The sequence below is a fragment of the Temnothorax americanus genome, unplaced genomic scaffold, assembly GCF_048541705.1.
Source record: "Temnothorax americanus isolate GAGA-0224 unplaced genomic scaffold, ASM4854170v1 Scaffold6, whole genome shotgun sequence".
NCBI lineage: Eukaryota > Metazoa > Arthropoda > Insecta > Hymenoptera > Formicidae > Temnothorax > Temnothorax americanus.
Window position 1 is genome coordinate 1,663,610 of NW_027509751.1, and position 10,516 is coordinate 1,674,125.

General features: G+C 41.8%; 2 protein-coding genes across 15 annotated transcripts in view; one reads left to right on the forward strand and one right to left on the reverse strand.

Annotated features, from left to right (window-relative positions):
- The window catches only part of LOC143905204 (coiled-coil domain-containing protein 170), a 162,851-nt gene that overhangs the window by 13,187 nt on the left and 139,148 nt on the right, over positions 1 to 10,516 (reverse strand). The window contains exon 1 of one of the 11 annotated variants that reach the window (XM_077420437.1): positions 3,991 to 4,337. The exons of 9 other annotated variants lie outside the window; for them this stretch is intronic. In XM_077420437.1, the coding sequence (XP_077276563.1) occupies positions 3,991 to 4,098 (108 nt within the window). In that variant the 5' untranslated portion in view covers positions 4,099 to 4,337. Of the gene's footprint in view, positions 1 to 3,990; positions 4,338 to 10,516 lie in introns of those variants that run through there. One more of the 11 variants, XM_077420439.1, reaches the window with a different exon arrangement.
- LOC143905206 (uncharacterized) lies at positions 7,706 to 10,195 on the forward strand. Of its 4 annotated transcripts, XM_077420453.1 has the most exons (4): positions 7,827 to 7,986; positions 8,211 to 8,436; positions 8,512 to 9,411; positions 9,484 to 10,195. In XM_077420453.1, the coding sequence occupies exons 2-4, from the start codon at positions 8,215 to 8,217 to the stop codon at positions 10,078 to 10,080; spliced, it is 1,719 nt and encodes a 572-aa protein (XP_077276579.1). In that variant the 5' UTR covers positions 7,827 to 7,986; positions 8,211 to 8,214; the 3' UTR covers positions 10,081 to 10,195. The 4 variants fall into 4 exon arrangements, with proteins under 4 accessions (XP_077276577.1, XP_077276579.1, XP_077276576.1 ...); XM_077420451.1 differs by lacking the exon at positions 7,827 to 7,986 and adding an exon at positions 7,706 to 7,796 and having other exon boundaries at positions 8,512 to 10,195; XM_077420450.1 differs by having other exon boundaries at positions 7,830 to 7,986; positions 8,512 to 10,195.

Genomic DNA, 10,516 nt, shown 5'->3' on the forward strand with positions numbered 1-10,516 from the left:
TACCGTCGGTATTTACCTCGTAGCGCGTGCGGGATTACAGCAAATCCACCGCACGCGCCTGATACACCGTTCACGTACTCGTGTAAAAAAAAAAAATTGTGAATTTGCCACCAGAGAAAATAGGTTTTCCGCGACGTCGTTTTGCGGGTAACGCGCGAACTCGTGACTTCGCCCACGCGACCGTAATAACACCGCAGTAAAATCGCAATGAGGGAGTACGTGAGCGCGTTGAAAAATACAGCAACGTTAAAATAGTGTTTAAATCTCATCTATTAAAAATTAACATCTAGCATGTATCTGTTTACATATTATACTGTAGCTTTGCCAGTCCAAAAGCGAAAAGATCGATGAAAATAAAAAAATAATGTACGTATATATGCTAGAATATGCGATATATTTTTTATGTGTAAATTTATTTAAACTTATCGCTAAATTTATGAAAGTGCTGAGTAAAATGATATCATATTAATGAAGATGATAATATTTTATTTCAAGTGTACGAACGCCGAGCGATAGCAACGTAATGTTTGCAAATTTAAATAAGGATTTTTTTACGGTCAAAATACGATGTTGCATTTTTAGAAAATTTTAGTCGGGTTTCATCTGTTTTTAGCGCACATCGACGTGTTCGATCACTGCGATATCGCGATATCGACTATACATTAATGTATACGTATAGGGCGGCTATCGAATTTTGCTACACGCCGTGTACACGCAAGCAGAATTTGCAACATAAACGCAGCGCGTGATTACGCTTACCTGTTTTTTGCATTTCGACGATGAACGTTCATCCGCGTCGAGTTTTCTTTTTTACGAGAATAAGTGAACTCCCCCCTTTTTCGCTGGAGTTTCATATGGAAACTCCGCGCTACATAAACAGGTAAAACCTCCCGTATAATAATAGGATTACAACGAAAACGTGGAACTAAGAATTTTAAAATTGCATTACGCAAAAAAATTTAATTATATTATTTAATTATTTTTTTTTTAGGTGCATTTTTTTTTTTTTTTTTTTTTTACATTTTTCTCGTCTGCTACTCCGTGTTTTAAACATTATGGCACATACACTGCGTCAGACATTTGAGAGAGGCAACAAGAGGAGAGGATCTAGATTTATTACGGAAACTGATGCTCGTAAGCCCGAATCTACATGTACCCAGAATTTCATTCTAATTAAACCTACAATATCAGTACGTTAATATAGTAGCGAATATTATGGTCAATATATGTAGAATGTAGAATGTTACATTGATTCATTCTTTCATCATAACTGTACAAGAGAAATGCATCGAAATAACCAGTTACCAATAAACGATCAATAAATACGTATCTACCTCCGACCGTACAGAATAAATGTAATTTTTATATATCACTACATTTATACAGGCGCGATGTAGAAAGAGGTACATATTGCATTGTGTACACGATTGGGAGAGGGAAAAGGTCAGGATATTAATAATTCCTTCAAAAAAGACCGACAGTAATCCGCATACATATATATATATATATATATATATATATATATATATATATCATATATATAATTATTAAAAATATTTAGCAAATTATTTTATTTTTTATTATTAACAACTCGATCGCCGAATTATCATCATATATACGCGCACGCCCAAGTCTCACATTTCTGTATAAATGAACTATAACGAAATGAAATAACGTTATTAAAAATGGATAATATACGGAGAGAGTTTGCATTTTTTTTTTTTTTTTTTTTTTTAATTAAGAGAGAGCGGAGATAAACGGAATGAGATGCGCAATTAATTTTTCATTGGCGCCATTATAAAAATACTAGAACAAGCTAGCATAAAATTCCAAAATCTACGAAACCATTCGAAGATATCCTCGAAAGGGAGGAGCGTTTGATCGGCCTAGAGAGAAACTCGAGCCGAATTAAATGTCGGGTCATCGATAAAACTGAATTTGGCGAGTCCTGCGCGACCCTCCCTCCAATCGAGCGTCGGAATAAGACAAGTCGGGCCCTTTCTTTCAGCCCGATGACTTGAGATCGGCTACGAGAAAGTACGCGACAGCGCGAGCGGTCGTCTGGGGTAGCAGCGACAGGTGAAATCGATTCTCCCGTGCAACGCTATGGCAACGCGACCCTTGTTCACGCGCGAGTCGATATATATATATATATATATATATATATATATATATATATACTCGCTCGCGATTCGCGCGAGTCGAAAGGGAGCGATATTGACGAACGCGACGGAATCTCCGCGTGCAATTCGACGCGCAAGCTGTCTAATTAAACGGCGGCGCGAGACTCGATCAGGGCGAGATACGTTCCCGATCGCGCGCGCGCGCGCGAACGAGAGATCTCGATTCTCTCCCGATTAGAGATATATTAGAGATGCGTTAATTTCGTGTCTCTTGTTACGACAATGAGTTCGTGCCACGTTAAATAAATGATTAAAATATTGGACATCACTGCGTTCCTTTATTTTTAATTTTATAATATAGTTTAATGAACCATCAGTAAATCGTATACAGTCCTTTGTGAGACGCTCCGCGGAAGAAGGAAACGCATTTGGCCAGCAAGATTTGCATAATCTAAATCCCGCACTTTTTATTCCGCGTTAGGCGACTTTCCGTTAGAAAACTTTCATTTCCTACATTTTTCGAGAATGCAGAAACGTCGCGATGTAAAAACCCCTAAGATAAGTGAGAAAGCTCTTCGTCGCGAGACACCATACGCGTTTGTATTTCTCAATTCTATCTCCTCAAATCTGCTACGTAAATTCTCTTTGAATGGCTTTGCCTAGAGTTCTTTAAATAAAAATTTAAATGCCGTTTTTACATTAAATAACTTCAAGAGATTTTAGATTAATAATACCTATGTGATTTATTAATAACAAATTAATTTGATTCGGTATTTCATATGCATATGAATACTACTCTGTTACTGTAATAAGTAAATTTGTAAAATAAATAACAGTAAAATATAAAAATTTCTTCGTGGTTAGCCTCAAACATATGACGGATCAATCAAAAAATTGTCCAATTGTCTTATTTGAAGAACTCTAGCTTCGCCGAAAGCTGGCCGGGTGGATCGAGCAAAGTGGCGGCGAATCGGTCGGCGATCAGATAACAATAATCAGTTCGCATGACGATCAATATCGCACATTTCCACTATCGATCTGTTGCCCTTCGACGGACGCGCCGTGTATATACGTACTGGCATGTATACAATGAGAGGCTTTATGGCGGGCGATACGGGGATGCACGTGACCGCACGTGCGATTAGCATGTGAATGCGTGTGTGCATCATGCGCATGTGTATATACGCGATGCAGCAGCTGGGGGGACGAGAGATAAGCCATTGATGCAGTTCACGGTATATCGCATCATTCGCATCTACAAACTCATCTACGAGCTCGAGCAAGATTCTGTGTGTACCTACTCTACTGTATCTCGCAATAAGAGATAGCAGCTTGTTATACACGTATCGGAATACGTGCGCGAGTTATTATACACATAAAGGGATATCGCGGCATCGATTTCATAACTCGATGCCTTAATTATACGAGTAAGCCTTAAGTATAAGCCTTAATTATACATTATTGCTCAGATTGCTCTCATTACGTCTATCGTTGGCGCGGCGTTACACGCGATTACAGAAATTGTTATGACGGCGCAAACACAACGTGAGCATCCCTTATTCCTCCTGCTTGGTGTTTCGGAGGTTTAATTGAATCCCGAATACGTGTACTCGCGTCGGTACGTTCTGGTCCGTTAGACAAGATAAAAATCCCCGTAATTTCGCAATTCCCAACGGACATTGTGTGCCATGTTGTTCTCCACGTGCGCAATCTCTATATACTATACTGTCGCACGCGCGCGGAGAGCAACGGCGGCGGCGTGCGTGCGTGTGCTCTCGCGAGTATGCGTGCTGCGTGCAAGCGTGACATGGGTCACGGGGTGAGAGAAAGGGACGGTGAGGTGCGTTCAGCGTTGCCGTCGATTGACCTTCCGGGGCGAGGAGATGCAGAGCGTCTCGAAGATCCTCAGGTCCTCCTCCTTCGCCTCCCGCGCTTCCCGCGCCTCCTGCGTCTCGGCGTCTCCATCGGACGCCATCCTCCGCTTCCGTCCTCCTGGAACGTCGTCCCCGGCGAACGGAACGTCGTTAGATTTCGCGAGCGGGGAGAAACGGAGAGAAACGCGGCGCGGCCTCACCACGAGAGCGGCATCCCCCGCATGTACGGTCGCGAACAGCCCGGCCGGCGGCGGCGTGCACGGTGCAACGGCGACACCGACAACGAGGCGCCTCCGCAGTCCGCGCCAAGCCAAGCGGTGTGTCGTTAAAAGCACACCAACCCTTCGTCGCGATGGCGGCCGGCCGATCGAAATCGCCCCATCGATCCGAAGAAAACGGCCGCGTGCCACGCTCTTTGCGCGCGCTTCGCCGAGAGCCGCGGTTTCGCTCCCTCGGTAAAGAGCGCGACGCGACTCCTTGTCTTGCGGTGAACGTGGGTGGACTCTTCGCGCAGATCGCGGACCGGGGCACTTTATGTTATGGAATGGATTCCAATCGGAACATAATAGAACTCTAGGAAGAACTAAACAATTCCGGGATCCACATCCGAAAAAGTTCCGTAATACGTGGCCTGGTCTCTTTTCCGAGATTTCTTCATCGCGAAGGATATCGCGCGCATCCGTACCCTGTTTCGGAACTTTACCCCACGTGCTCTCGATCTTTCATACAAAAAGTTAAAAAAATAGCACGACGTTTATCATCTTATCCGTTTATAATTTTAAAATAGATGTTGCTGATAATAGTGATTCCAAGTCCCAGCAAACAGTAACAAAGAGTAATAACCTCAATACATGTTATAATTTTTTATTCAACAATGTAATTGTTACGTACAAAATGTTTACAGAATGAAGTCAATTAAAAATTAAGTAAGTAAACAATAATAACCAATATTCGACGCGTGTTAAATATATTGAGTTTTGCGCAAAGAATCCTGTTTTTTACACAATTTTTAACGCGTCTCTCCAAGCTAATAACAATGTTGCAAAGGAAAACGATTTAAGAAGCGGTAGACAAGGGTGAGTCTTTACCACCATCCACATCGACAGAACAAAAAAAGCTCGGAAAAAAGCGAAAGATAAAGCCGAAGATTATCAAGTAAATATCGCAATAAAAAAATCTCTAGAAAATGATTTCAAGATAATATCCTGTAGCTTTTTTCGCTAGGTTACATTCCCTAGTGCTTGGAGGAGGCGTTCACAGAATACGATTATAAGCAGCGGTGCTCACGAGAGAGAACAATACAGAAGGACTTACGTAACAATTAGAAATAATATTATTTTATTCAAGATAGTAGCCAAAAATATATAAAACGCGCATTGAATAATATGAATTAGATATAGATATTATGCAATAATATCCAATGTAATATTACAAATATTAATATGAGTAGAAGACACCAAAGCATGGTGTCTTCTAAGCACTTTATCCGATATTTTAAAACAATAGTTTTCTAAGAAATCAAAAAAATATATTAGTGTTTCTGGATACTTAACGTCAAAAATATAATATGTTTTGACCAATAAATCGAATGCCATGATAGGCGAGTTCAAAGTTTTGTTGCCCAAAGTTAAAGTTTGATTGCCAGCTTGAATGAAATACTGTGCTGCAGATTGTCCCTTGATTAGAATAATATAGGGCTGAATTGGATTATTAGATTAGATCTTTTCTCTTGAATAGCCGTGTTGAGTCGTTCCATTTGTTGAACATAGAGTTCCGCGTTGACCGTTTGGTTCCGTTCAAGCAATTCGTAATGGATAATCCCTTCCCAGTCCCACCATACGCGCAACATCGTTTTACGCGGATGAAGATCTTGTTTCACGCGCGGTGTCGCGTGTTTACCGGGGCTAAGCCATTGCTTGCGCTGCTTCATATTAATGTACAGGCACCATTTTTCGTCGCTAGTAACGATTCGGTAAAGAAATCGTTGCTTGTGTTCATGAGTTGAGCTGTGACGAGCAAGCAAACCAGCGGAGATTGTGGCTCGTTGATTTTTGTTGTTGTCACTTAAAGCATGCGGGACCCATGCTCCACATTTCTGAACCTCGAATGATTTAAAACATTATGCCAAAAACATTTAATGACATGCGGAATGTTTCTCTCTAAAAAAAGGCGTGCAAAGTCGGTACTCGAATATATCGCGTTTATCAGCCAAGAAGTTATGCTAAGACTCCATATACTACGTTTACGCGAGCGTTACTTCTGTAGTAACTTACGATATATCACTCGTTTACGCGGAGTAAATTATCGTAAGTTACTACAAAATCCCGTTTACGCGAAGGAATTATCGTAAGTTACTACAGAAGTAACGCTCGCGTAAACGTAGTAATAGATGCGGAAACGCCATGCGGTAAAGTGCATTGACCAATCAGAAGGCTGCCGCAAGTCACCTGCGGCAAAATCAAAATTTGTGATTGGTCGACGCCCTCTGCCGCATGGCGTTTCCGCGTCTATGGAGTCTTAGCATTAGTGGGAGTGAGACAAAGCTATAACATTTGGTTGTATGTACATTACGTTCACGTAATTGTACTTTTTGTTTAACTTTTTTATTTGGAGTCTCAGCCTAATTCTACAAACGCGGTATGATATTCCTTGATGTCTACTGAATGGACCTGCACCCTCATTTTGTAACATCAAGTTGTAGAATTTTTATACGAAGCAAATATTGTTAAAAACAAGTGTAGGTATTACAGACAGCTTTAGGATCACCTTAAGGCAATTGCACGTAACAAAGTTTTATAGCATACTCGATTTGCTGACTCGACCCGACTCCGAGTCAAAAAAGTACGATCAAAAGTACGATTTGAAACACGATGTCTGCAAAAATCGTACTTTTGATCGTACTTTTTTGACTCGGAGTCGGGTCGAGTCAACAAATCGAATACGCTATTTTAGTCATAATTGTAAGGTCGTAAGAAAATAGACCAATCGCACTCGATTATTCTTCGAGCTCAAGGAGAATAATCGACTGTGATTGGTCTATTTTCTTAAGCCTTGTGTCCACGATGCTAGAACTGCGTCCGAGTTTTGGTTTAAAGCCCGGTGTCCACGATGCAAGAACTGTGCCCAAGTTTCGGTTTAAGCCAATGAAATTGCTACTTTTCTGTAAGAGCTGTAAGTTGATTGGCTTAAATCGAAACTTGGACACAGTTCTTGCATTGTGGACACCGGGCTTAAGCCAATCAACTTGCAGCTCTTACAGAAAAGAAGCAGTTTCATTGGCTTAAACCGAAACTCGGACACAGTTCTAGCATCGTGGACACAAGGCTTTACGGCCTTACGACGTGCAATGGCCTTAAAGCCCGTATCAGACTACCGACTGCGAAGGTCGACCCGACTGCCGATCGCGACTGCCGACTCACATCTAGCCAATAGACCATGACTGCCGACTCACATCTAGCCAATAGACCATGGTCTATTGGCTAAATGTGAGTCGGCAGTCGCGATCGGCAGTCGGGTCGGTCTTCGCAGTCGATAGTCTGATACGGGCTTAACTCTTATGCTAGGTCTACAATGCGAGTCGTAAAGTCGTGAGTCGTAAGAATTGACCAATCACAATCGAATTTGAGGAGAATAATCGACTGTGATTGGTCAATTCTTACGACTCAGGACTTTACAACTCGCATTGTAGACCTAGCATTATTATAGGAACTCTAGCCTAGCAAAAGCGTCCCAAGGAATGAAGGAAATCGCCGTCATTGCGCTTCTCATCCTTCGCTCTGCTACAGTTGTCTCGAAATCTGTACGTTGTGTGAACTCGCCATTAATATTGTAAATGCTATCTTTATGATGTCCACGTGACCGACGGTTGAACGGAGTTTACTGAGGTTATGTGCCATGTTGTGATTTTCATTGTGTTTTTAACGGAGGTTAAAAGTGATATTTTTTTCTCTCGAATATTATTACTTATTATTTTCTCTCCAAATCTCGAGGTAAGTGATTCTAAAGAGGAACGCATGCTGAACACGAATCCAGTGAGGTTTTTTTCATTTTCGTTGATTTCTAATATTTCATGAGCGACTAAACTTGAAATCTGTGTCCGGCGCAAAGTCGTCACCAAGTCATCGGAGCAGACTCGTCACTGTGACCACTTTACCCCGGTGGTTTCACTCTATTTTCCGTTGCAAATGCGTTATTGTTTTCTTTTCAATTGCAGGAAAATGGTACGCACATACCGTCGCAAAACGACTCCCGTCGACAAAGAGCAACTCAAGAAGGCTATTGTAGCGGTGAAAAAAGATAATTGTAAGATTATAGTGGCCGCAAAACAATTCGGAATCGCGAGATCTACCTTGGCCGACTGGCTGAAAAAAAATAATGGTGCAATAGCACACTTCGATGACGTGGCCGTATCACATCATGGAGGCTTATCGGTAAATAATGTAAATTAATTTTTAAACCCATGCACTCTGCTCGGCGAAATTCACATTTATGCAACGTCTTAATTTCAAATGCAGATTATGGACTCTAAAAGTGAAAGCACTTTGGTGGAATACTTAACGTATTGCAACGAGATGCACTTTGGGCTATCTACGAAGGAAATCCGCGGTTTAGCCTTTGATTTCGCCAAAAAATTAAATCTGAAGGTACCAGCATCGTGGGAAGCCGCTCGCATGGCCGGTGAAGATTGGTTAACTAACTTTCTCAAACGACATCGAACATTATCTATACGTAAACCGGAAGCGACGAGTTCAGCACGTAACACCAGTTTCAGTCGGAAAAATCATGAAAGGTTTTTTGCGCTGCTAAAATCTGTGCTGGATAAATATCGTTTCCCAATTCACCGCATATGGAATATGGATGAGACGGGAATAACCGTTCAGACACCGAACAGAATCATCGGCCGAGTGAAACAAATCGAGCGAGTGACTTCTGCGGAACGAGGGAACCTCGTAACTTTGACGATGGCGGTGTCAGCGATTGGGCAATTTCTACCTCCTTTTTTTATTTTTCCTCGTAAACATTTCAAGGAATATTTTCTTAACGGCGGACCACCAGGCTCCACAGGTGAAGCGAATCCAAGTGGCTGGATGAACGCGGAGCATTTTGTCAAATTCTTACAGTTCTTCCAGTCCCATGTGCGTGCCTCCGTCGACGCTCCAGTTTTACTGATACTCGACAATTACGAATCATATTTGTCCATCGCTGGTATCGACTATTGTAAAGCGAATGGAATCATTGTCCTGTCATCACCGCCGCATTGTTCGCATAAGCTGCAACCGCTGAAACGCACCGTTTACGACCCGTTAAAAAAATGTGTAAACGCACAGTGCGATAACTGGATGACGTCGAATCCTGGTAGGACAATGACGATGTACGACATCCCCGGAATCGTGGCTAAGGCACTACCACTTGCCGTAACGTATCAAAATATTGTGTCCGGGTTTGAATGCACTGGAATTTCTCCATTCAACCCGGACATTTTCCAGGAATACGAATTTTTGACGAACAGCGTTACGGATAGGGAGTACCCTTTTACTTTCGTTGATCCCGAAAAGGTTCTCAACGCAGCCGACCCGGACGCAGCCGATCAGAACGAAGACATCGATCCCACGGCTTTATCCATGACTCATTATGGTGATACATTGTTGGAGAACTTGAGCGCAACGACGCTTGAAAGTATTCCTGAAGCCGCTCCGAGACAGCCGACTCATGAAGAACGAAGAACGAGCGTCGTTTTTACTGACTCGCCTCAAATGAGGGAATTGGCGACTGAGCAGGCGGAGTCGAGGCAAAAAGAAAATAAGAAACCTGCTACGAGGAAGAGAGGCCGGCCCCCAAAAAATGCAGCGCAATCAGAACCGCAGCCTTCGACGAGCGATGAGCAAAAATCAGAAGAATCGAAGTCAGAGAAATGGTCGGATTGCGACGAGGACTTGGATAATATATGCTGCGTGTGCTCAGAGACGACAGAAAACAGAGATGACGAGAAACAATGCATTTCGTGCAAGCGTAGGGCACACAACAAGTGCGTGCGCTCGTCAGACACTGTTTTTACGTGCATCAACTGTCAACTGTTTAAGTGATACTGATGACGAAGAAGGCAATTGATTTTCTTGTAATTATTTTCCGCGCCGTCGTATTTTTAATTATTTAATAAATGTTTCTATTTTTCTATTAAAAAATAATAATTGAAATGTAGCCTGTCATTTTTCATAATCAAAATTATGTATTTTTATTGAAAATTCAGTCCGAGAACGGAATGACGACTCCGTCCCGTCAATTTTGACATTTTAATTTTTGCTTTTTTATAGCTAGAGTTCAAAGCTCTTTACAACGGTAGACCACATTTTATTAAAGTTATTTATTTTGTCGTTAAAAATCGGCTGAAAAAAATGACGACTTTGCCCTGTCCTACATATTGAGTAGGAGCAATGGTGACCCAGGAATGGTTAAAAAAGACCAAAAATTGAGTATAATTTCGTACTACAAATTTAACCAGCGTAAATTTAAAAAAAAACG